At 38.3% G+C, this 27,353-nt stretch overlaps 2 protein-coding genes across 3 annotated transcripts; one reads left to right on the top strand and one right to left on the bottom strand.

Moving 5' to 3' along the window:
- Positions 1-587: 587 nt before the first annotated feature.
- On the top strand, positions 588-10,016 carry LOC126591961 (uncharacterized). Of its 2 annotated transcripts, XM_050257695.1 has the most exons (19): positions 594-814; positions 1,916-2,411; positions 2,929-3,020; positions 3,623-3,787; positions 3,882-4,275; positions 4,932-5,050; positions 5,148-5,220; positions 5,303-5,523; positions 5,616-5,660; positions 5,750-5,846; positions 6,123-6,314; positions 6,890-6,969; positions 7,088-7,175; positions 7,822-7,971; positions 8,126-8,251; positions 8,631-8,801; positions 9,169-9,228; positions 9,328-9,497; positions 9,576-10,016. In XM_050257695.1, exons 1-18 carry the CDS (start codon positions 774-776, stop codon positions 9,439-9,441), a joined length of 2,724 nt encoding a protein of 907 aa, XP_050113652.1. In that variant the 5' UTR covers positions 594-773; the 3' UTR covers positions 9,442-9,497; positions 9,576-10,016. The 2 variants fall into 2 exon arrangements, with proteins under 2 accessions (XP_050113653.1, XP_050113652.1); XM_050257696.1 differs by lacking the exons at positions 7,088-7,175; positions 8,631-8,801; positions 9,169-9,228; positions 9,328-9,497; positions 9,576-10,016 and having other exon boundaries at positions 588-814.
- LOC126591967 (protein trichome birefringence-like 8) lies at positions 9,492-11,727 on the bottom strand. Its single transcript, XM_050257709.1, has 4 exons — positions 11,285-11,727; positions 10,402-10,791; positions 10,032-10,190; positions 9,492-9,841 (listed from the first exon to the last, which is right to left on the bottom strand). The coding sequence occupies exons 1-4, from the start codon at positions 11,674-11,676 to the stop codon at positions 9,514-9,516; spliced, it is 1,269 nt and encodes a 422-aa protein (XP_050113666.1). The 5' UTR covers positions 11,677-11,727; the 3' UTR covers positions 9,492-9,513.
- Between the last annotated feature and the right edge of the window lie 15,626 nt (positions 11,728-27,353).

Genomic DNA, 27,353 nt, shown 5'->3' on the forward strand with positions numbered 1-27,353 from the left:
TAATACACAGCCCATACTCTTACGAGAGGTAACAGTGGGGGATTTTCTGCAATAGTCGAAATCTTGACGGAGCAATGCCGCGTAGAGTTAGAAGGCCTACTAGTCGTGAACTTTTCTTTGTGGAGAAGAAGCAATGACGGTATTTGGGGAATAAATATCGGCTAACTCAGTGCCAACAACCATGATAATATAGAGGATGCAAGCGTTATTCGAAATGATTGGGCGTAAAGTGTCTGTAAGTCTGCCGTCAAATCCCAAGGCTCATCCTTGGACAGGCAGTGGAAACTACCAAGGTGGAGTACGATAAAGGCAAAGGGTATTTCCGGTGGAGCAGTAAAATGCGTAGAGATTGGAAAGAATACCAAACGGTTTGAGTTTACAAATCATAAACGACAATGGTTGAAAAAACAACAACGCGAAAGCCCATATTTATTCATCTAGAAAAGAAGGCCCAGTAAAGGCCCATTGGGCCTAAGGATGGTTGCACTAGGGTGCTTTCAACAAAAAAAGGATTTGGAGAGATCCTGAGAGCCAGCCAACAATCTGTTATGTGATCGCACCTGTCTCCACGTATGCGGATAATTCCCGTTTGCCACGTCACCTTTTCTTCTTCTGTGTACGCAAACAACCCAGACAGCCCCCGCCCAACTGAGAAGAGAATCCTAAAGCATTCTTCCCCCAATAATTTTCTCTGACTTTCTCGCCATTGCCCCGGTGTTTTTCTCGGCAACCAAACAAGTTTTCCCTCCAATTTTTCATCTCTCAGCTGTTACATGGCCACTAAATTGTACCACAACGGTTTTCTATCTCCAAGGTGTTCCACTTCTCTTTCACATTTCCTTTGCGCGGCATTTTTTTTTTCTTCTGATTTTAATTTTGGCAAATTTAATTTCTAGGATTTTAGGGTTTCTGAGGTTTCGATATCGATTACGAACTGGAATTGTGATGTTTAGTTGTGTGAATTGCGGTATATCAATGATTGGGTAGTGATACGCTGAAAGTAGAGAAGAAGATAAGAATTTGACATGTCGTTGAGTGTTGGTTTATTTTGATTTAATCTAATTTAATGTGAGTTGTTCAATGCTTCTGAGCAGCAGGAAGATAAGCATTTGTCATGTCGTTGAATGTTGGTTTATTTTGATTTAATCTAATTTAATGTGAGTTGTTCAATGCTTCTGAGCAGTAGGAAGTTAAGCATTTGGCATGTCGTTGAATGTTGGTTTATTTTGATTTAATCTAATTTAATGAGTTGTTCAATGCTTCTGAGCAGTAGGAAGATAAGAATTTGATGTGTCGTTGAATGTTGGTTTGTTTTGATTTAATCCAATTTAATGTTAGTTGCTCAATTCTTCTGAGCAGTAGATGATGTAACAAGTCAAGAATTTTGATTTGGTTTTGTTGGGTCTTTGCAAAAAGTGAGAATGTATTCCTTCTAGCAGATGAGTTTTGAATTGGAACCGTTCTGCATCATGTGTAAATTGTGTTGTAGTATGTTATACTGATAAACAACAACAACAACAAAGCCTTATTGCAGTAAGTGGGGTCGGCTCTATGAATCCTAGAACACCTCTGCACTCGATTTTGCGCCAAGTCTTTCGTTAGTGCCAAGTACTCCATGTCTTTTCTTAGAGTCTCTTTCCAAGTCTAGGTCCTCCTCTACCCCTTATTCCCTGAGCCTCTGTCTCATAATCGCATATTCTAACTGGAGCATCCATAGGTCTTTGGTTCACATGTTATCCTTATACTTTTCAAAAATTGGAGTTGATTATGTGGTTTTCGGATTTTTGTGTGTTTATGTACTGGCTTGATAACCTTGAAGTGCGTATTGTTTTGCTATTAATTGTTAGCACTAGCACCTTGGCGTGTCGTTATGTTTTATTTGTTTGTTTCTTATTGTTGTGATTGGTACTTGCAGCTCTTCAAATCCATGGAATTCGCTTAAACCAGCTAGAATACATGATTCCTGCAACAAAGTGGTTGATTTGGATCACCTATTAAGTAACTGGGCTTATCCAAAGAGAAGATGCCTTATAAGATTTTCTGTGTTAGAGCACAGTAATTGTTATAGTCTTAATCTCCGAGCAGAGGGCAATTGGAAACACTGTCTACATTCTCTAAAATCTAGAAGAACGGATAGCCTGGTTCCACTTGCATCTGCTGATGATGGTGTTACGGTCAATGGGAGTCCCCAAGCTAGCACCAGTAGGGATGTTGAGGAGATAAAAGTCAAGCTTAATCAATCATTTCAAGGTGAAGATTCTAGTGATGGACTTGTCCAATATTTACATGAAGCAGCCAGGGTTTTTGAGTTAGCCATGAAGGAACAGGGTTCATTGTCAACGTCTTCTTGGTTTTCAACTGCATGGCTTAGCATAGACAGAAACGCCTGGCTCAAAACACTGTCTTATCAGGTTGTCATGAACTTTAGAATGTCTTTGTTAAGGCCACAACATGCATGGACCATCTTATGATTCGCTGCATGCTACTACTATTCTTGGAAAAGGAAAACAGTTGTTAATTTTTTGTAATTGAGATTATGCATGAGTAAACTCAATGGTCCTTCCTACTTGGTTTATGCCAGTCTCATAGTGTTATTGAACTTGTTCTTCACTTCCAGATTGTGTCTCGCATAGTATGACTTTCACACTTATCTTGTTGAATCAGTAATTTAGTAGGAGAAGTTTAATCATTTGTAAATAAGTAAGACTGGTATTCCATGTTTCTGCAAGGTATACCAGTCTTATTAGCTTATCCATTATCTTAGTCTATATCATGAAATCTACTTGCCTTATATTATATATGGAACTGGTTTAACCTTCTTCAAGGTCATTTTTGTGGGACTAATTTGACGGGTATTACTGGTGAACCTTTTTAGCTAATTATTTTGCATCGATTCATAGTTCTCAATATCTGGAGTTGATTTCTCAGGCTTCAGTGTATTCCTTATTGCAAGCAGCGAGCAAGATTGCAGCTCGAGGGGATGGTAGAGACAGAGACATAAATGTTTTTGTCCAAAGGAGGTATTACATTACTTGTATTTCAGAAATTATGAGTTAATGTGTGGAAGTTGAGTTGACTGACTAGAAGCTTGTCCTATCAGTTTTCTAGCTAGTCCATTCAAACTGTAATTACCTTTATTGCCAGTGCTGCTAATAAGGATGTATTTTTTAAACTTGGGCCTAAGTATGAGTCTCTTCTCTTCCTCTGTATTGATCTAAGGACGTTTGACAGTTTCTCACTTCAATAAAAATGGCATACTTTGATCTCTTTTACAGACAATTGTAATTAGGTGAGTTTTAAATATCAGCTTCAACCACCTTACTTTCTTATGGCGTTTACTGCTTGTGTACACGAAACAAATTTATGTTTTTAAACTGAAAATTAAGTGGACTAATTTTTTAACGTGAAAGTGGAAAATTCGTGCTCTGATTTGTTTGTCAGTATTGGAAAACTAGACTGAGGACTTTGAAATTTCAGTTATGTGTTTTCATTCATACAAAAGTCAAATGTAACTGATGTTTTCTTTCTTTCAACTTTTGGTCGCTTATAGATTTATTAACCCTAATATTTCCTTTTATTTGGTTTAATATTTTCAATATGTTTAATTAGTTCGTTGATGCAGTATATTAAGAGAATCTGCTTCCCTTGAGAGCTTAATCCGGGATCAACTATCAGCCAAGCAACCTGAAGCTTATGAGTGGTTTTTCTCTGAGCAAGTGCCGTTGGTGGTAACATCCTTCGTTAATTATTTTGAAGGCGACCCACGCTATACTGCTGCAACCAATGTGTATGTTATCATCTATTGTTTAGTGTGTATTTTAATTTTTCTAGATGGATTTGAAGATTATGTAGATTTAATGCTGCATTCAATCTGCTTCCAGGTCTAGCAAGGGAACACACTTGGGGTCTAGCAATGCTAGTCACATATCTCTCCTCATGCTTGCACTGACATGCAATGCCGCAATTACAAAACTTGGGCAAGCAAAAGTTTCTTGCCCTCATTTCTTTTCGACAATCCCAGATATAACTGGTAGATTCATGGACATGCTGGTTGATTTTGTTCCTATACACCAGGCTTATCTTTCTATAAAGGATATAGGTCTGCACAGGGAGTTCCTTGTTCATTTTGGTCCTCGAGCTGCAGCATGTAGAGTAAAAATTGATCAAGGTTCAGAAGAAGTTGTTTTCTGGGTGAATCTTGTACAGAGGCAGCTGCAGCGAGCTATAGATAGAGAACGAATATGGTCAAGACTAACAACATCTGAAAGTATTGAGGTAACCTCAGGGACAATGTTTAGGCCTGTGACCCTTCCCATAGGCTGCTTATTGATTGGAAGTTCACAATAGAAACTCTTTTGAAGCTAACAGACTTGCAGGTTAAGAGGGTGTAATGCATAAGTGTAAGTCATGAATGTCAGGCTTATCATCCTTATAATATTATATCAACTGTAATGGAGCCAGCATAAAAGTATATTACTCATCAGTATGTACTCTTTTTCTGACAGAACTGTCTAATTAGGAAATCTGAGATTGTAACAGAGGAACGTGGAGTTTTGAGTTGCCGTTCCTACTATATTTCTTTCATAATTTAGTGTTGAGTACGTGTAACATTTGACTTAACGGTCAAACCATTGAATATGTAGATCATACTTGATACTCCACTCAGGAGCTCCTTTAAGAGACATGAAGGTTGGCCAGTCAAAATAATAGGAGAATAAATATAAAGATGTGGCGAAATAGAAAATTAATATAGGAACCGGATAATGAAATTGCTTAAGTCTTTTTAAGTGAGAAGAAAGGCCTTATCTTTACGATATTTATAATCGATGATTACTTATATATATTGGGGCTTGTGAGCCTTTATGTATATACGGTTGCAAAGCTGTACTACGATGATGCTGTAATTGTCGGCTAATACTGAATTAGTGTAGGTATTGGAGAGGGATCTGGCTATATTTGGATTCTTTATTGCCTTGGGTAGAAGCACACAGTCCTTTCTATCGGCAAATGGATTTGATGTGTTAGCTGAACCGATTGGAGGCTTTGTTAGGTATACCTGGTTTTTTTGACAGATGATACATAAGTTTGTAATTGCTTTCTTGGTTTGGTTGTGGTCCTTGTGGATTTAGTATTTTCAATATGTGCAGGTTCTTGATTGGGGGCAGCATCTTATACTATCCTCAGCTTTCATCAATAAGTTCTTATCAATTGTATGTAGAGGTTAGCATGTGTTGTCATAACCATCTTGTGGATACACTTTTGTGGTTTAAATACGATATCTAATGATGCATAAATTCCACAGGTAGTCTGTGAAGAGCTAGACTGGCTTCCATTTTTTCCAGGCATTTCAGGCACCCCAAAACAATCACATGGGCGTAAAAGTAAACGGGAAGGACCTCCCAATTATGAAGCAATTCCCCAAGCTTTAGAAGTATGTTTTCAGTGGATGCAGAGTTTTATCAAATACAGTAAATGGCTGGAGGACCCTTCTAATGTTAAGGCAGCGAGATTCTTGTCTAGAGGGTATGCAAAACATGTGGTGCATAGTGATTGAACCGTAAATGGCTTCATTTTTTTTTTTAAAAAAGGGTTTTTTTTCTGTCTTCAATGGTTAGGCACAACAAATTGGTGGAGTGTATGGAAGAACGCCGTATATTAAAGTAAGTTAATGAATGTAGCAATATCATCTCTCTCTCTCTCTCTCTCTCTCTCTAACACACACACACCCCCCTTTTAAACTGCAATGCAGGAATGAAAATATGAAAAGCTATAGCAATAACATTGCTGAGAGGACTAGACCTAGAACTCATCCACCAGCTGGGAAAGAATTGGATACTTTTGACAAGGTGCGCTTATTTCCCTTTAAGTTGTGTTCATTGCATAGTGCAGTATAATTATGCAATTTTTTGTCAGTTTTTACCCCACTATTTCTCCATATACCCTTTTCGGTTACTCATGCATAAATGGTCTCATCGGCTCTAGACTTCCCTTCAATACTTAGCACCTCAAACGAAAGCTATTTAACAGTCCTTTTGTTGGGCAATATTTGGGATAGTACTGGGGCCACATAGGAACTTGCTGAATGCCTCTGATTGTTTTGTGGAATTGGCATTTGGTGTCAGGCCTTGGAGAGTGTTGAAGAAGCCGTGATAAGACTAGAAAAGTTGCTTCAGGATTTACATGTATCAAGTTCGAACTCAGGAAAAGAGCATATACAAGCTGCTTGTTCTGACCTTGAGAAGATAAGGAAGCTTAAAAAAGAGGCTGAATTTCTGGAGGCATCTTTCCGAGCAAAAGCAGCTTCCCTTCAGCAGGTTTTTTTTTTCTTTTTTTTTTTTCCCTTTCAGTTTCATATGATGATTGTAATGTTTTGATCACCAACACACCATTCAACCAATTTATTACTTAATAGTTGGTGAACTTTGCAGGGGTTTTTCGTTTTTTTTTTCTTTTCAATTTATTCAGATTTTCTACGTATAGATGTCAAAGTACATGTTCATTATTGGACATTTTTTTTCTTCATGTTTTTCTATAACAGATAGATGTCTTGGCTCCTTGATGTTGGCATAGAAGATATACTATAATAATTATCCTCAAAGTATCTTATAGTTATAGGTGAATGTATTTGAGAGATAACTCGAGGATGTAAACCACCAATTGTGATGGGGCTTTCCTGCATTTTTAGATTATGTTGTTTGGCTTCCTCTCAAATTTACCTACTGTATCTTATAAGTTGCTCTGTTCAGACCATGCATTATAATTGTAGATTTCTCTTATGCCAAGCTCCATTCTTAGGTTCACTTGTATATTTATTTATGAGACATTTTACCCTCATTGGATTTTGTGAATTCTGACTTGTATTAGTTGTACTTTCTTTCTTGTCATCCAGGAAGGTAATCGCTCCCAGTCTTCTACTAACAAGCAGCAACAGTTCTTTAAAAGGAAAAGTAGAAAGAATGGGGGCAATAGGTATGAAGCTTAAGTTCTTATTTATTATGAAGCTTTTATTATTCCATATGACTTAGCTCTTTTTTTTCTTTTTGGTTGTATTCTGATAAGCACATCTCATTTCAAAATTTATTTCTAGAGCTGTCAGTAAATCTCGCAGTTTGTGGAGCTCCCTAATGCGCCGTCCAACTGGAAAGCCCAATCATGAGTTGATTGGGGATCAATCTGTATGGCCCATCTTCACAAGGATTTCATTGACTTTTACATAGTATTGCGCTATCTAATATCCAAATGTATTAACTTTTAACTGGAACTTTTGTATCTAAAATAAGATTGTGTATGCAGCTGGCTCAAATTTAGATCTGTTTTGACCAAGAATTAACAACACTTAATGTTACTCCGACATGTTTTTTTCGGTTAGGGCAAGGTCATTAATAGAACACTCAGGTTGAATTTGCCACTAGCAGTGTTTCTTTGCATTAGCATGATAAATACTTTGGGTTCGTAGCTGCTTCTCTTAATAGCCCTGTGTTATATTATTTTGTGTTCCTTCCTTTTGTTGTCCTTATAAAAATGCGGTTGAGAAGTTAGGTTTCAATTATTGACTTGTGGTTTTCTAGTCTATCTTGTTGTCCCTTAATAGGAAGATAGAATAGCTGTGGCATGAAAAAAAAAAACCCATAAAGGCATGTGCTTAGCTTTTGAGTGCAGAGAATCCTTTGTAACTGACTTTTTGGCGTTCTCATTTATGAGATTGTTCCCTGTTGCTATTGCCTCACTTGATTCAGGAGCATATATCTATTTTGTTGTTGGAAATTGGAAATGTGCAATATCTCAAACCAAGTTGCTTAATGTTTGCATCCTTTAATACAGGATAATGAACTTATTGAGCAGAGTGCTTCAAGTATTGAATTTGAAGAGCCAGAATCAAGTAAGATTCAGCGTTTTGAACTTTTACAGAATGAGCTGATAAAACTTGAAAAACGGGTGCAAATGAGTGCTGATCAATCAGAAAATGAGGAGGTATATCTCACACTGCATGCAACTTGATACCATATTATTCAGGAGAAAACAAAAAGGAAAGAAATTGACCAGTAAACAATTCCTACTTGAGACTGTCATTTGAACTCTTACTGATTTAAGAAATTTTTATGTTGCTATGGATTTTTTTATTCAGGATCTTAAGTCTGTTGATGATAGTCCTAACTATGAGGATGATGTCGGAGCTGCTCAACTACTCCAGGTTCAGAAGAAAGAGAATGTCATTGAAAAATCGATTGACAAGCTAAAAGAAGCTAGCACGGTATGAATTTTTTCTGGATTAAGTAGGCAAATGGTGACCGTTGTTAACTCGTTAGACATTGTTGACCTACACTTGGGCCAAGAAAATTAGGGGGGAAAAGGAACTTTAATGTTGGTTTTGCTCCAATTGTTTAATACTTTGACTAGAAAAATCATTCAGAATGAGGACCACGCCTCCTTTAACCGCATATTTTAGTTGCCACCAAACCAATTAGGATATAGGATATCTATTAATGGCCTGTGGACGTCTTCATTGTTTTTTGTACTTAATTATGAGCAGGATGTGGACTCTTACTTTTAATATAGGAGGACTTCTCCGCAGCTTGTAATTTCCTTTTCATTAGTTTTCTTTCTTGTTTCATCTCAAAATTGATGAGCAGGATGTGTGGCAAGGAACTCAATTGCTAGCTATTGACGTTGGTGCTGCTATGGGGTTGCTTAGAAGGGTCTTGATTGGAGATGAACTGACAGAAAAAGAAAAAAAAGTTCTACAGAGAACTCTGACCGACTTAGCATCAGTTGTTCCTATCGGTGTTTTAATGCTTCTTCCAGTGAGAATTCTTCCTTGTATCTTTTATTCTGGCCAAAAAACTTATAAAATGATAGGATTCTCATCATAGTTCTTCATCCAGCTGATGTGGTTTATCATTTGAGGGGGTTTATGGTCATATAACAAGGCGTGCTTCAGATATTCTGTTTATGTTGCATTGTTGTGCCATTGCAAGTGAATAACGTATATACCGTTCCTTTGACATGGTGGAAGGGGGTTCATAATTGGCTTTAAGTATCTTCAAGCCAAGAAAAGAAATAAAAATGAATTTGTACCTTGAAATAAAAATTGAACAATTTAGCTGTTTTGCCTAACACTTTTTCTAAACCCTATTGGAACTTAGCATAGAGATAACTTGTGTCTCGCAGGTCACTGCAGTTGGACATGCAGCAATGTTGGCTGCTATTCAGAGATATGTACCAGCTCTGGTATGTGGCTTTTAGTTCCAAGAGTTTCATTTCCTTCACTCTTCATGAGAACCAAACTTGTGTTTTGTTAACGTGAACGTGCTAATGTTTCTTTGACAGATACCATCAACATATGGTCCGGAAAGGTTGAATCTCTTGAGGCAGGTTGAGAAACTGAAGGAAATGGAAAGCAGTGAAGACAGTTCCAACGAAAATGTGGAGGAACTAGCCTGAATAGAAGCCAATGCTGATTATGTACAGTTGTCTGTAAATAAATTTTCAAATCTGAGGTATGCCACATTTTCTTTACTTGGTTCTGAATCCTTTTGCCAGTAGAGTAGCGTAAATAAGTTCATTCCATGTGTCAGGCACTCCGGGTAAGCACCAGTGGCTGCAGTCTTGTGGAGCATCAACTGGAGTTCCTGGCTCACGATACTTTGAGGGGTGACCATCCTTCCTGAACTCTGTTAGATACGTGATGTTTAAGAACTGGACCTTCCACTTTTCGTATTCCAACTGTTTGATTGATTCAGAAATGTAGAGATTATTCACCGGGTCAACTGCAAGATTTTTGTAGTCTGTTTCTGGCTCTGAATAGGTATCACACCCACCCCCTTCATTCCATGTGCCGTTCCTGCAACTTCGCATGTTAAAACCTCATCGATTCATTAACCATCAATTCCTTACTTTTACGCCATGTTTGGCAGCAACTATTAAGGAACAGCAAGTTGTAAAGTCACCAAGTTACACTAATTGCCTTTCATTCTTTTGGTTTGAAGTATGTAAATGGAAGTTTTCATAGTCAGAAATCTGTTGATACTTGCCTGTAATGCACCGGAGAGAAGCTTCGGTAGAAAACCTGAGTCCTTCGAGGGTCTAAATTCTTGAGCACCCAAGATTTCCAGGTTTGTATAGACCTCCTGAATGCTTCCATCGCTCCCATTGTCAAATTCACTTTGCCGTCTTCCTCAAAGTAGCAGCCCCTGAAACACAAGACGGCCAGTTGTGAAGAGATAACGAAAAATGAGTAAATTAACGGTTTGACTTGTTATGTTGTTAAATTGTTAATCCAGATCATTGATAAGGTGCAACCCTTTTTAGATGTGTGGAAGATTAAGAATCTAACAACATAACATGTCAGATATTTAGACTAGGAACATGTTAGCGAGTTTAAGGAACTAGCTAGTGTCGTACATCTTTGCTGTTTTGCCTTCGTTCCACCAGTGCCCTGCACTGAAAACTAGAACATCTGCTCCAACCCAGTGTTTGGAGTACCAATGGAATTGATCGAGCTTAACTGTGGTCCTGACCTGGTTTGGTGAATTTTTGGGTGGGTGTCCTACAACCACAAGGAAGGGTGCCCTGTAATATTCAACTGTGAGGTTGTAGTCCTGGAACCGCATCGACAGAAAACCCTTGTGTTTTGTTATGGGGTTCCCATTCACTTCATAGATTCTAGACTTGTTGGACGCCCCTTCTGCAAGCATGCATAGCATGGATTCCCACTGGTTCCTTCCGATGGAGTCGCCGGCAAACACTATCCGTCCGTTTCTGCTTCTTTCCAAGAAGTCGCTTGCGTTAAATCTGAGATCATGGGGAGGAAGAATAAAATCTCTTTGATTAGGTTCCTTGATTTTCTCAGTCCATCAAATTATCACTAATTTCTATTAAGTACACTAATTAACCTTTGAAATCAATCTCTTAAACTACTAGATTAGGACATCATTTGCTAAGTTCTTAGCTCTTCTTGTACATCTCGTAACACCAATGAGTGCACTATAGTAGCTCAAAATCTTTCCCTCTTTAATTTAGGGTAGAGAGCAAAAATCGAACTTTTGCTACAAGTGCAAGAGTAAGTGCTCTACCACACGAAATAGAAAACTGCACTCGGAAAAAATCTACACTTTTAAGTTTAAATCACAAAAATGTCCTAGTGCAGTTATTTTTATGTTCATTTCTAAGGACTATCCTACTCCTAATGTTTATATGGTTTCAAGGGTTTAACCTAAAATGTATGCATGGCAGTGTGCAGTATCATGCAAAACCAAGCTTTCTGAAAACTACACTACAAACTCACCTCAAAACATCACAGCCAGCCGGTTGCCACCGCCATCTCCGATAACCTTCATCTTTTCGACCACTCTGGCTGCACCGGAAGCCAGGGTCGAGAAACGGGCAGTTCTCGGTGTAGGACTGAAGTGGATGAGTCTCGTCGCGGACCCATCTGCCGTAGGAATAATCACAAGTTCCTGGAGGCAACTTGTGATTATTTTTTGGTAGGATTTGGGATAAGAAACCCAAATGATCGGCTAGAAACTGAGAGTCGAATGGGGTTACGAGACTGAGAATAAACAAGGAAGAAACTAGGAGAAGGAAGAAAGAGATTGCGTAACGAAGTTCCGTTCTGATTAGAAATGGAAAGGGGAAATTTTGGAGCTTCTTAGGCTGATGAGATTGTTGGAGATCCATTGGAAGAGATTCGGAGAAACAAAAACTCGTATTTTGAACAAATCTTGGGGGTTAGAGGAGAGAGGGGGAAAGAGAGTCATACTATATTTTGTCAATTTATTCGATTTGATAGTAAAAAATTGAAAGAAGTGTGTGATATATAGAAAGAGGTATGCGGATAACCACCCTATATTTATGGTATTAATTAATTTTATATTCATGGTTAATTGATCAGATTTATTGAGTGACAAATAGGGAATAGAGCTGGTCAATTTTTATTTATTATTTTTGATCGAATGATATTAAGCGACGATATCGTTGCGGATACTTACTTGTTTCCCCTTTATATTAGGAGTAGAATTGATCCGTATAAATCAATGTAAATCTTCTTTATTTCCTTCTTAGAATAGACTTCCTTGTATTATATAAGTCTTGTATTCTATTGTAAAAGATCTATGTGAAATATTCAAAGTTTATTCCCAGACTTCATATTTCTAAACCCTAGCCGAGTTACTTTTCAACATGGTATCAGAGCACCGTTTCTGGTGACTCTGAATACCCACACAGCTTCCGCAAATCTTAACAAACACAACATCACCTAAACCACCATGGGCGAACCAATACCTAAGGCGTCCACTGACACCCAAAACCCTATGGAGACAATCACAGATGTCTCGAACCCTTTTATTCTACATCCCTCAGATCAACCTGGGAATATCTTGGTCTCCAAAACACTTCAAGGAGACAACTACAATACCTGGAATCGTGCTATGCGAATCAGCTTGAGCGCGAAAAATAAACTTGGCATGGTTGATGGCACCATCGACCCTCCATCAGAGACTGACAAACAATTTGCATCATGGCAAAGATGCAATGATATGGTTCTTGCCTGGATTCTCAACTCAGTTCACGATGACATTGCGAGCAGTGTTTCTTATTACACGACAGCAACCGATGTTTGGGCTGACCTGCGAGATCGTTTCTCACAAGGAAACGACTCACGCATTTATCAAATCAAGAGAGAGATCGTTGAACACAGACAGGAACAACAATCGATCTCGGTTTACTACACGAAACTGAAAGCGTTGTGGGATGAACTGGCATCCTACAATGAAACTCCGACTTGTACCTGTGGGGGATTGAAGAAGATAAATGATCGAGATGAGAAAGAAAGGGTGATGCAGTTCCTGATGGGTTTAAACGACTCTTATGCAGCAGTACGTGGACAGATACTATTGATGCAGCCACTACCAGACATTCGGAGGGCATATTCCCTTGTTCTCCAACAAGAGAAGCAAGTAGAGGTATCTCTAAATCGTAACAATATAAATCTGCATGCTATGAATATAACCCGTAACAGGGACACTGCTGCACCGAAAGGAAACACCCTTCAATGCTCATATTGTGATCAAAAGTACCACACCGTGGATCGATGCTTTTACTTGTATGGTTTCCCGCCTGGCCATAAGTATCATGGCAAATCAGTCAAGCCACCAAACAAAAGAAAACCTGCGGCAAACCAAGTAACGGTGGAGACCGAGACCACCAAGGGTGTAGACTCACGACACAAGGCAACGTCCAGTGACGGTCCGAAGTTCACCACAGAAGAATATAATCAACTTATGGCAATGCTCAAGAAGAGCAACGTTGATGGTAATCCGCAGCATTTTGCAAATGCAACAGGTACAATCACACCTTCTTCTGACTTGTCAGAGAAAACTTTATATTGGATCATTGATAGTGGGGCAACAGACCATGTATCTCCTTCTCCTCATTTGCTAGACAAGAAGTCATTATCCATGCTGGATTCTGTTCAATTACCGAATGGAGGACATGCCTTGATAGACTCGATTGGTTCTATACAAGTTACTCCACACATGAAACTTGATGGAGTGCTCCATGTGCCCAACTTTCGAGTTTACTTATTATCTGTTAGCAAACTTACTGAAGCATTACGATGCATAGTGATTTTCTTCCCTGATTTCTGTGTGATACAGGACATGGATACGAGGAGGACGATTGGCCTGGGTAAGCGATATAATGGGCTTTACTACTTGGCGCCAGAACAAAACCTTCGCCTTGCTCACCACATTAGCCACAACTCCACCCTCTGGCACCAACGATTAGGGCACCCTTCTACCGGTCCTCTGCAAACTTTAACCAAACAAGTTCCATCAATAGTTTTTGATTCCAGTCATACATGCGACATTTGTCCTCTTGCTAAACAAACTCGGTTATCTTTTCCGTCCAGTTTTATTTCTTCTAAAGCACCTTTTGATTTGATACATTGTGATATTTGGGGACCTCATCGAGTCAATTCCCATTCGGGGGCTCGGTATTTTTTAACGATTGTTGATGATTATTCTCGCTATACTTGGATACATCTCATGCGTTTTAAATCCGAAACACAAGGGTTATTACGTTCTTTTATTGCTTGGGTCCAAACACAATTTAATTGCATGATTAAAGCACTTAGGGCTGATAATGGTGGTGAATTTACCTCTTTACGTTCGTTTTTTGATAACAAGGGTATCATATTCCAAACTTCTTGTCCGTCCACACCACAACAAAACGGGGTTGTTGAACGGAAACACCGTCATCTACTAAATGTTGGTCGAGCTCTACGGTTTCAAGCCCATTTACCACAAACCTTTTGGGGGGAAAGCATACAAACAGCATGTTATTTAATTAATCGTTTACCTACACCTCTTCTTAGTCATAAAACACCTTATGAGCTTTTGCATTGTCAAACTCCCGTTTTTTCGCATCTCCGGGTTTTCGGTTGTTTATGTTATGCTACCAACCTTCATCCTCACCATAAGTTTGATCAACGTGCTAAAAGATGTGTTTTTGTTGGGTACCCATTAGGTCAGAAGGGTTATCGTGTTTATGACCTTACCACACACAAAATTTTTTCCACTCGTGACGTGATCTTCCATGAAACCACGTTCCCTTTCTCCACTCAACCACTTGACCATCACCCTGATACACCTGTCCTACCTATCCCCACCGACTCCCTATCTCATCCTAATCCCCCACCGCCACCGACTGCACCTCCTTCCCCCACACCGACCGACACTTTTTTATCCACACCAACGGAAACTGCTCCTCCCATAGAACCTTCTCCTCCCACACCGACCGAACCTCACTTAGTCCCTCCACCACTCCCTACCCCACCTGCCCCACCTGCCCCTCACCAATCTGGCCGCGCCCTTAAGCCCTCTGTCAGGCTGCAGGGATACCATTTATATCATGTGCAATCCCTTGCTCCCAGCGCCACGTCCTCCTCCATGTCAGGTACTCGCTATCCTTTAAATCACTATGTATCTTATGCTCATCTTTCACCATCACATCGCTCTTTTGCTTGTGATATTTCGACTCTTGTCGAACCCACTACATTTGCACAGGCTAACGGTGATCCTCAATGGCGTGCTGCCATGGACTCTGAGCTTCTGGCTCTTGAACAAAACAACACATGGACTCTCACTACCTTACCTCCTGGTCATCGCGCAATCGGTTGCCGATGGGTCTACAAGATCAAGTACAACTCTGACGGTACCGTCGAGCGTTATAAAGCTCGTCTTGTGGCCAAAGGCTTTACTCAACGCGAAGGTATTGATTACAAGGAAACTTTTGCTCCTGTTGCCAAACTCATCACCGTCCGTTGTTTGTTAGCCGTTGCTTCTGTTCGTCATTGGTCCTTACATCAAATGGATGTCCATAATGCCTTCCTTCATGATGACCTTTCTGAGGAAGTTTATATGCAGCTGCCTCCTGGACTTCATCGGCAGGGGGAGCATAATGTATGCCGACTCAACAAGTCCCTTTATGGCCTTAAGCAAGCCTCTCGCAGCTGGTTCCATAAATTTTCCACTGCCATAGGTCAAGCTGGCTACCAGCAATCAATGGCTGACTACTCCCTATTCACTAAGGTGCGTGGAAATTCGTTTACAGCCGTCTTGCTTTATGTTGACGACATGATTATCACAGGCAACGATGAGGCTGCCATCCATGACCTCAAGCAATTTCTTCAATCTCATTTTCGCATTAAGGACCTTGGACACTTAAAGTATTTCCTTGGTGTGGAGGTGGCTCGATCTTCTCAAGGAATCGCCATCTCACAACGTAAATATGCGCTTGACATTATTGATGAAGCCGGCTTACTTGGTGCAAAGCCTGCAAAGTTCCCAATGGAAGAAAACTTGAGATTATCTCCAACGGAAGGGCAACTTCTCCATAATGCCTCACAATACAGGAGGCTTGTTGGGAAACTTATTTATCTCACAATCACTAGGCCAGAGATTTCATACTCGGTCCATATACTCAGCCAATTTATGCAACAACCAAGGAAGCCTCATCTAGACGCAGTGCATCGTCTTCTACGATACTTGAAGGGATCACCTGGACAAGGGCTTATTTTTCCTTCAAATGGGAGTTTAACGTTGAAAGGATATTGCGACGCCGATTGGGCTCGCTGTTCACTTACGAGAAGATCTGTCACAGGCTATTGTATATTTCTTGGAGGTGCACTAGTGTCTTGGAAAACCAAGAAACAATCTACCGTTTCGAGATCCTCAGCTGAAGCGGAGTATCGTGCCATGGCTTCAGCTACATGTGAGCTTACGTGGATGAAGTACTTATTGACTGATCTACAAATTGATCACAAGGGTCCAGCAAAGCTGCACTGCGACAACCAAGCTGCACTCCACATAGCTGCCAATCCAGTTTTTCACGAACGCACCAAACACATAGAGATTGATTGTCATGTTGTTCGTGAACGACTACTTTCTGGGGTTATTTCGACAACCTATGTACCTACTGGACAGCAGCTTGCCGATATATTCACCAAGCCACTTGGACAGTCAGCATTCCGTTCTCTACTTGGCAAGATGGGTGTTCTTGACATTCACACTCCACCTTGAGGGGGAGTATTAAGCGACGATATCGTTGCGGATACTTACTTGTTTCCCCTTTATATTAGGAGTAGAATTGATCCGTATAAATCAATGTAAATCTTCTTTATTTCCTTCTTAGAATAGACTTCCTTGTATTATATAAGTCTTGTATTCTATTGTAAAAGATCTATGTGAAATATTCAAAGTTTATTCCCAGACTTCATATTTCTAAACCCTAGCCGAGTTACTTTTCAACAAATGAGGGTGGTCATTTTCTTTGTGAAAAACTTTATTTTGATGTTGGGATTCAGTTTAATTTCCAAGATACATGTACGTACTTACCTAACAAGCTTGGTACGTTCTTTTCTTTCCTTAATGTGCTCATCGTGTTTGCAAGATTACCATATCTTTCTGGATTCTTTTCTTCCTTAAGGCCAAACAATTAAATTTAGATACGTGCACTCAGAAAGTTGTTTTTTTTCTTAGAGCAAGTTCTTTTTAAATTGGGAAATTTTTTATATTGTCATATGAACTTGTACACCTTTTTTATTTTGTCATATAAACTAAAATTTTAAGCAATTTGTCATATCAACTTTTTGAAATCATCAATTTGTCATCTTAGCTTAACTCCGTTAGGTTTTCTATCCAAAATAAGTCGCACATGACTTGTGTTCAAAGTTATTTCTATCATTTAAGATCTTTTTACAAGTTATTTACTTTTCTTTAGTAAAACCCTTAAATTTTGTGTTTGTGGGTATTGATGCAGATCATTATGTTCAAGCAGCGTATATACATCTACAACTTTGTTTCTGCCACCAAACCTCAACTCGTTTCTCATATTACATAGCCCATATACAATTTGATTTCATGATATGTTAAATTGAACACCCTAGATCGAATGCAACTTAATAGAAGGAAGTGGGGTGTTAAAATGACAAAAATAACCCTTACACAAGTCATGTGCGAGGCACATGACTTATTTTGGATGGAATACTTAACGAAGTTAAGGTGAGATAACAAATTGATGATTTTGGATGACAAATTGCTTAAAATTTTAGTTTATATGACAAATTGAAAAATGGGTACAAATTCATATGACATTTTGAAAAATTTTCCTTTTAAATTAGAAAAAAAAACTTTGTTAAAAAAGAAATAAGCAAAAACATCATAAAATTAATACCACGAAATGCTAAAATGAGTCATCCGAAATTCAATCGTAAAAATCAAGAATGAAAGCATCATTCTAAAAAGGAAGCGATGTCTAAAAACTTCATGGGAATAAAAGGAAACTAAGGAGAAGGACAGAGCATCTTTAAAGGAGATATCAAATTATAAATATAAAATCTAAATTTGAAAGCCTATGTAGCACTTCGATTATTTTTTTAAGGTTTTGTTCTCCACCTGATATGTCAAACTAAATTACTATTTATTAGATTATTTACTTTTCAAATTTGCATTAAATAGGTTTTGAAAAAAGGATAAAAAAAACCATTTATTAATCAATTAAAATGGATTTGAATTCACTGTTAAATTTGAAAGCAACCACTATGTTGTCAATCCACATCATGCCACATAATAATTGGCATGTAGGTGGGAAAATATTAATATTTTTTTTTACTGTTATTGTCGAGTGTGGATTTTTTGACATCTCCTTTAAAGATGCAGTTTTCGTTCTTAATTTAAGTATGCTTAAAAAAATATGGGATATGTGTATGCTTCAAAGAATTTGCATTGACCAAAACCAATCTATTTGATGAAATAGAACTACCCTAGTTCTTCACCAGCTTCTCAGTTTGACTTCTTAATGTAAATGACATATATATTTTCCTCATGGGTAGAGTGATTGTCATGGAAATGTTGTAGGCCTATTTGATTGAAGAATTATAGAGAAATAGAGAGGCGCAGAAAGCAGAGAAAAAAGAGAGAACTGGATAGATTATGTGATGTGATTTCTCACCCCATTGTGCATTTCTTTATAGTGGTAAAGAAGGGAAAATCTTTGCATTTCTGATAGGATTAAAAGCATACCAAACAGTAGCACACAAATATCCTATTGATTTTCCTTATTAAAGCTAAGATTTGTCAATTGTAGCATATAAAATAAGGGTCTTTCCCGCAGAAGATTGTTTTATCTAACTACTTAAAATGTTACAAAAACTGGGCTGCTGTCCCTACTGACTAGCCACCGAAAAATAATTATTAGACTGCCTTACGCTTATCTAAAGTCTACGAAATTTTATATGAGAACACTAGACACACAGAGCTACACTCACACAAATATTTAGGATTTTTGGAGTTGAGTTACTATTTAAATTAAATCGAACAAAACAGGACAGAAACAAATTTTAAGTAGTTCACAAATTAAGAAAAACGAGTTAGGGGAATTGCTATCCACCACCAAATAATCATGCAAACATGTTATGTTTCAATCAAATTCCTTTATTTCTGGATGAAGATGCTCAAGTTGGCTCAATGTTAGAACTCAACCTATTACTCTTTCTTATGTGGTATGTTAAGAGAATGGTGTTTTCAACTTAACTTAGTCCCTAGCATGCAATCTAGAATGGCGTGTTCATAGATTTAACAAGCAGAAGTCATTAAGAACGAAAAGAGTTTGAGTCATCACAAGGCATCGTAAGTACAAGCGTTGTATTACTTATCCTAGAAATTGGTTAACATGTTAATCGCAATTAACAAGTACTACTCTAGAACATATGTAGGTCCTCATTCGACAAGGGCAAGCACACACATATTCATAGCATTAGAATCCTAGATATGCTTACTAAGTATGCATCCATAGAAAATAAATAAAGAATTTATCAATGAAACAAGTAGTGAATCAATTTTCATCTATTCATAAAAGTAATTCAAACAAAATGTCATAACAAACTTGCAATCATATTCGGGGCTTCAAAACAGCCCCTAACTACTAAGAATTTAGTTACACATTATTATCAAATAAAACCAAAAGAAAGACATGGGTTTGAAAAGATAGAACCGAAAGAAATCGACCGAGGCCTCCTCCTCTTTCCTTCCTTCCCCAATGCTGCTTTTAAACCAATTCTTGCTGCATCATTTTCTTCTCCTTAACTCACCCACTAATAGCCATTTAGTGATGACAATAAGTGAGAGGAAATGGTAAAACAATTGTAACTCTTTAGGTAGCCTTTATGCCAATTACTCCCTCTTATTCCTCATCTTTAATTCCACTCCCTTTTATATTTGAATAAGTGTCAGCTGACTTGTTCTTAGCTTGTCTTATTAAAAGCTATCAGGTAGCAAAAACCCAGTGGAAAAATGCTCATAATCGTAGGGAAAAAGAGTAAATTAAGGTCAAGTGAGTATGCTTCTGGATACTCTTCCTGAGTTTGACTAAACTTTCAAATGAGAACTACAAACATTGCAAATGGCCAGATAATTACGCATACCAATTCCTAAGACAAACTTCTGGAAGGTTGACTTCGGCAGTGACTCCATGAAGAGGTCGGCAAGGTTGTCATGGGATTGGATTGCTTGACTTCAATGATGCTTTGTTGATGTGATGAGGCGCAATACACTTGATGTTGGCTTTGTTGATGTATCATGTCTTCGTTTGGTCGATACATGCGGCATTGTTTTCATGGATCGTAGTTGGGGCTCAACGAAGGATGAAGAATAGCAAGTATTTCAAATATACTCAACAAGAGTACTCTACTATGTCTCTCACGTGTGCCATAGTGAGGTGAATAAGCCTTGAAATGATTCAAAGATTTCATAATTAAGGTCTATATCTTGGACCTCCAAGACGTGGTATCCCTAACAATAAAGACTTAACCATTTGGGAACGTTCCTTGTGCGAGTTTGATAAGTAACTAACATCAGCATAATAAACAAGGCATACATCATTCTGAGGATCAAGGGCTTGGATCTGCTCAAGGTGTGTATAGATAAGCCCAACTTCGTAGTACCTTCAGAGTAGCCAAAAAACGTCTTTAATGCCAATTCAGTAGCGGGTTGTAGGCACAATGTTGTTTCTTTACCAACAGAGAATGATATGTCATGTCTAATGCAATGAGCTAGGTACATCAAAGCGTAAAGTTGAACTTAGATATAGAACTTCGGATTCCATAACCTCTTCAAGGGTCTCATATGCATCTAGCATATGGATGATTATAGGTGTACTCAAAAGGTAACACATTTGGGGCGTAGTTTGATATGTGGACCATAATACCATCAAAATAATGTTTGAACTTTAGGTCAAGACATAAATGAGTTTTTCCAAGTGTTAATGCTGGGCACTTTTAAGCCCATGAGGAAGTATCGGATTGGAAAAAAAGGCCCTACGAAGCCCAAAAGACCAATGACGCCCAAGGTCTAGGAAGCTTAGAAACGAATATGTCCCAAAGTGTAAATGCTGACCAACCAGGTTGGGCATTGAATACCAACCAACAGAGCACATGGGCAGGCTGACAGCTCTGTGGCACAAGTCTTCTGGGAAAGGTCTACTCAAATGTCATTTAAACCATTTGACGACTCGAAGTCAATAGCAGGGACTTGGGATGGAACACAAAGCGGTCGAGGCGGCGTTCAGACAGATTAGGTTGAGTAATCGAGGTTGACTGAGAGAAATAAGCTACTTTAGACTGGCTAGGCGTGCACTCGATTGGACAACCATCACTTCATCGGCGAATGTCAGGTTGGTAGGTGAAAAAGTGTCAGTAGGCTAGCTTACGTAGTGGCACATTAAATGCTCATTGGGAATGACCTAAGGAACAAGGGTTCACCGAAGGCCTATATAAAGGGGTAAAAAAAAACCCAATATCGAGGTTGGATGATTAGGGATAGAGAAATTGATGTACTAGCCGAGCGCTATTTTTAATCTTACAATCAATCGAATTTGTGCAACATGGTGAACGTGGCCCATATTTTGTAGGGTGAACCACTTACATTGTGCCCTTGTCATTCTTAGTCCACATCCTAAGCCCACCAAGGGTTAAATATCTTTGTTTATTAAGTTTAAAATCTGTGAGTGTCCATCTAGATTAGTCTCAGTTTGACTTGCAAATTTTGAAGTTAACACCCAGATCTTTTATCTCAAATTTCATTTTCAAGTGTGAGGCAGTTTTCTCAAGCTCTTCTAGAGTCTTAGTAAGATTCATATGATTGACATAAATTGTAAATTTAGCAATTTGGAGTATAACTTCTTAATTTAACATAAAAGGGCATAGTTTATTCATATCCCTGACTGATCAAATAATCACTTAAACATGTATACCGCATCAACACAAATTGCTTCAATATGTAAAGTGAACCCTCAAAGGAGTTGAGAACGTGTTATGTGGTCTAGATTTATTTGAACCAATCAATGTAATTCTTCAAGAACTTACATATAAATCTTTGTATCCATATCCTCATGGAAAAACACTAACCACATTCATATCACTAATCACTTAGTAGGATAAGGTTTTATTGTTGTTGCTTAATGTAAGAGAATTTGTCATGTCACTGTTCATTTGTATACCCTTGAATTTGAGTAATCTATATGCATATATAATTTATATATGTTGTCATTATTGAGCTTGCCAGTAATTCTATGTATAATTTGTCAATATATATTGATTTCATTTTTAATTTGGTTAAGTTAACTGCACTTTTAAGCTTTCATTGACATATCAACAATCGCGAGCATATTGCTAATAATATCAAAGTATCGATAGTGTCAATATGAACAACATGACAACACTTCACTAGAAAAGCGATGTCTAGGGCATTTGGCTACCTATTTGCCTCAGTATCCCTTGTCCATGACAGGTTTTTAATCGGTGCAATGTTGAAGGCAAAGTACAATGTATAGATCTTCAAATCAAATGACACCAATTTACCTCAAACATTTGCTTTGTCCTTGGAGATGTTCTCTAATCTAAGAATCTATGTACGTGTACGAAATTATAGTATGATTGCTATTGTTAGATTACAGAGAATAGTGGTGGTTATGAATTTCAGGAAGAAAAATGAGAATTTTAGAGAGGATTCAAAGAAAGGAGTGAACTGATTTCATTTCTTCTTAATTACTTATCGGAATGTAACCGATTGCAAGTTTATACAGAGCACTATCACACTTTCTCTCTCATAACAGAAAGTATACATCACAGCCATTCATTTCATCTATCCTATGAGATAGTTACAGCTCTCACTCTACATTGTTAACTCTCATTCAATCTAGAGCATTCATTTTGGAATGTAATCCAATGGCTCTAATTAAAACAAGTAAAATGAATTGATTTATTTCAGCTAAAACACTTAAACACTAACACCCCCTTCTAAGTGTTTAGCTGAAATCACTCCCAAAGCCTTCCTCAAATACTCAAATATATCCATTGCCAATGCTTTTGTAAAAATATCAGCAACTTGTTCTTCAGTTTTGCAATATATTAGATCAACTTCACCATTCTGCAGTGCATCTCTGATAAAATGGAACCTTCTGTTTATGTGTCTTGTCTTATGATGTGCCATTATATTCTTAAAGATTGCAATAGCAGAGGCATTATCACATAGAATCTGAGTAGGCTCCACTTATTCCTCTCCAAAATTTGATAAGATAAACCTTAACCAGATGGCTTGAGCAGTTGCTTATACAGCACCAACATACTCAGTCTCTGCAGTGGACAAGGCTACACTACTTTGTTTGATTGAGGCCCAAGAGAATGCTCAAGAACCAAAGCTAAAAGCATATCCGGATGTGCTCTTCATATCATCTTCACTTCCTACCCAGCCACTATCATAGTATCCAATAAGCACAGCATCTTTGCCCTTTTCATATGCAATTCCATAGTCCAGTGTACCTTGGATATACCTTAGCACTCTCTTTGCAGTTCCTATATGTTTCCTGGTTGGATTATGCATGAACCGAGCAAGTAGACTTGCAACAAACATGATATCAAGTCTTGTAGCTGTTAAGTATAACAAGATACCAACAATCTGCCTGTAAAGACTCTCATCAGCTATTTCACTTCCATATTCTTTGCTTAATCTTTCATTTGTTGCAAGTGGAGTTGCAACAGGTTTGCACTCTTTCAATCCAAATTTCTCCAACAAGGTCCTTGCATATTTCTTTTGATGCAGAAAAATACAACCCTTGGTTTGAATGACTCCAAGTCCCAAGAAATGATGCAATAGTCCCAAGTCAGACATTTCATACTTCCCATCATTTCTGCTTTAAACTCATCCATTAATGCACTGGAACTCCCTGTGTATATGATGTCATCAACATACAAAGAAACAATGAGTATTCCTGCCTCAGTTGCTTTGATGTAGAGAGTTGCCTCACTTGGACTTTTGTGAAAACCAGAACTGTAAAAGTGAGAGTCAATCTCCTTGTACCAGGCCTTTGGCACCTGTTTCAACCCATACAAAGCCTTATTGAGCTTGTAAACCTTGTCCTCCTTGCCTTTATTCACAAAACCAAGTGGTTGGTCTACATATACTTCCTCATTTAGAACTCCATTCAGAAATGCAAACTTTACATCAAGTTGGAACAGCTTCCATCCTTTATGTGCAGCAAGCCCAAATAAAGTCCTAATAGTGTCAAGCCTTGCCACAGGAGCAAATGTCTCAATGAAATCGACCCCAAGCTTTTGAGAGTATCCCTTAGCCACTAACCTTGCCTTATTCTTCTGTATAGACCTATCTAGGTTCAATTTTGTTTTGTAGATCCATTTGACACCAACAACTGGCTTATCAAATGGTCTATCAACAAGTTCCCAGGTGCAATTTTTCTCTATCATGCCAATTTCTGCTTCCATTGCCTTCTGCCATGACTCATCTTTTGTTGCTTCCTCAAAGTTCTTAGGCTCAATAATGCACATATTGCACTTTGCATATATTTTTGTCAAACTCTTGAACTTCAAAGGAGTATGATCATAGTCTTGAGGACCTGTGTTATTCTGCATTTGCACCAACCATGAGCCATTTTCAATTTACTCATTGGTTTCAGATGATGATGCTAAGGATTCATCATTTACATCACTTTTATCACTTGAGTTTCCTTCCACAATTTGCTTACACATTTTCTTTCCAAGTATAGATGCACTGATGGTTTTCTCAGATTGAGACTTCCAATCCCAGCAAGCATTTTCATCAACTATTACATCCCTTGACACAATTATTTTCTTTGAGATAGGATCATAGAGTCTATAACCTTTCTCACATGTGTCATATCCCAAGAAAATGCATTTAGTACTTGTTTCATCTAACTTCTGTCTAATTGGTCTTGGAATGTAAGCATAACACACAGAACCAAAAATATTTAAGTGTTTGATCCCTGGTTTTCTCCCACCATATGCCTCGAAATAAGTCTTCTTATCAAGAGACTTGGTGGGACATTTGTTCAAAATATATACTGCTGTATTAACAGCTTCTGCCCAGTGCTCAAATCGAACACCCTTTTCAATCATCATACACTTTGCCATTTCAACTATGGTTCTATTCTTCCTCTCAGCTACACCATTTTGTTGAGGTGTGTATGCCACTGTCAGTTGTCTTTCCATGCCCATTTCTTCACAAAATTTCCTAAATTCAACAGATACATATTCTCCTCCTCTGTCACTTCTCAACTTCTTCAATTTGTAGCCACTTTGCAATTCAACTGTGAGCTTAAATTTCTTAAATGTACTAAACACCTCTGACTTGTTCCTTAAGAAGTAAACCCAACACATTCGAGTGCAGTCATCTATAAAGGTAAGAAAATACCTATTTCCAACCTGTGTAGAAGTCTGCATAGGTCCACAGATGTCAGAGTGAATAAGTTCAAGAGGTAGTGAGGCCCTCCATGATGGTTCATTTGGAAATGCATCTCTGCAATGCTTCCCAAGAGCACATCCTTCACATATCTCAATGGTCATTTCAAGATCAGGCAAACCCAACACCAGATCATGTTCTTTGAGTTGCTTCAAACTGCCTAAATGCAAATGTCCTAATCTCTTATGCCAGATTGTAGAAGACTGATACACACTAGCCTTTAAAGCAACCTGCATCTCAGGTTTAAGTCTCAAGGGAAAACTTTTGTTGCCCTTCATTGGTACTCTAGCTATCAGATTTAACATGGAACCATCATCATATATTTCTGCAATTGTACCTCCAAACACAAGAAAGTAACTGTGTTCCATCATTTGCCTTACGCTGAGCAAATTTTCTTTTAAACCTGGAATTAACATCACTTCCTTGATATATCTCCTTCCCATTTTGGTATCAATTACTAAATTTCCTTTCCCTATGACTTCAATGAGTTGCCCAATACCCATTTCTACCTTAGCAGTTATAGTTCTATCAATGTCAACCAGCAAATCCTCCCTTCCAATCATATAGTTACTGCAACCACTGTCTACATACCATATATCTTCACTTTTCTTCACAGTGACATTATTGCAGACATAGAACATGATAAGAGTGTCATTGACTTGATTAACAAAGTTCACATGTTGGTTAGTCTTCTCCTTCTTGCCTCGGCAATCTCTTGCAATATGCCCCAACTTATGACAATTATGACACCTTGGCATATCTTTGAACCAACATTCATCAAAATGCAGTTTATCACAATGTATACAATGATTTTTAGCTCCTTCAGAAGTACCTGCAACTTTTCCAGTTTGGTTTGCAGGTTTATTATCCCCTTCTTCCATTTGGACTTCCAATTCTTCTATGGTTTGAACCCTTGATTCCCATTGTACTTATTTTGTTTTGGAGCAATACTGAGACTAACAAATGCTTTCTCAGTGTGAGTTTCATCATGCCTATCAATTCTTTGCTCATATCCCTTGAGAATAGCTACCACATCTTGAACATCAACAATATCTAGATTCTTAGTATTTTCAATCACAGAAGCAATACTATCATAGGACCTAGGTAAACTTATCAACAAATTTTGAACAATTCTCTGATTACTAATATCCTCACCATAGCTTCTCATTTGACTAATCAAATCAAATAATCTAACTAGATATGCAAAGAAAGCTTCATTTTCACCCATTCTAGTATATTCAAAATCACGGCGTAAGCCTTAGAGTTTCACAGCCCGTACCTGTTTATCTCCCACAAATTCTTGTTTCAGCACATTCCAAGCAGCATTTGCAGTCTCTTGGATGGCGATTCTCGGAAAGATCTGATCAGAAACCGCCCTTTGAATGATTCCAAGTGCCTTTGCATCTCTGATTATATTCTCCTTATAGCTTGTTCTCAGCTACAGTAAGTTCTTCATCCTTCTTCGCCGGAGTATCAAGACCCTTCTCGACAATATCCCAGAGCTCGTGCGATCGGAATATTGTCTTCATCCGAATCTGCCAAAAGTCAAAATTGTCACCATTGAATACCGGCGCACGAAGATCAGCACTACCCGATCCAACCATATGAGACTAGATCCAAGATCATTGCGATTTCTTCTCTGAGTTTTCTTCATTGAGGAAGCTCGACGATCAGTTCGAGTTCTTCACTGCGAGCTTCACAGATTCACGCCCAGTTGCAGATGATGCAACCTGGCTCTGAGGCCATGTTAGATTACAGAGAAGAGTGGTGGTTATGAATTTCAGGAAGAAAAATGAGAATTTTAGAGAGGATTCACAGAGAGGAGTGAACTGATTTCATTTCTTCTTCATTACTTATCGGAATGTAACCGATTGCAAGTTTATACAGAGCATTATCACACTTTCTCTCTCATAACAGAAAGTATACATCACAGCCATTCATTTCATCTATCCTATGAGATAGCTACATCTCTCACTCTACATTGTTAACTCTCATTCAATCTAGAGCATTCATTTTGGAATGTAATCC

This window comes from Malus sylvestris, chromosome 12, assembly GCF_916048215.2.
Source record: "Malus sylvestris chromosome 12, drMalSylv7.2, whole genome shotgun sequence".
NCBI classification, from domain to species: domain Eukaryota; kingdom Viridiplantae; phylum Streptophyta; class Magnoliopsida; order Rosales; family Rosaceae; genus Malus; species Malus sylvestris.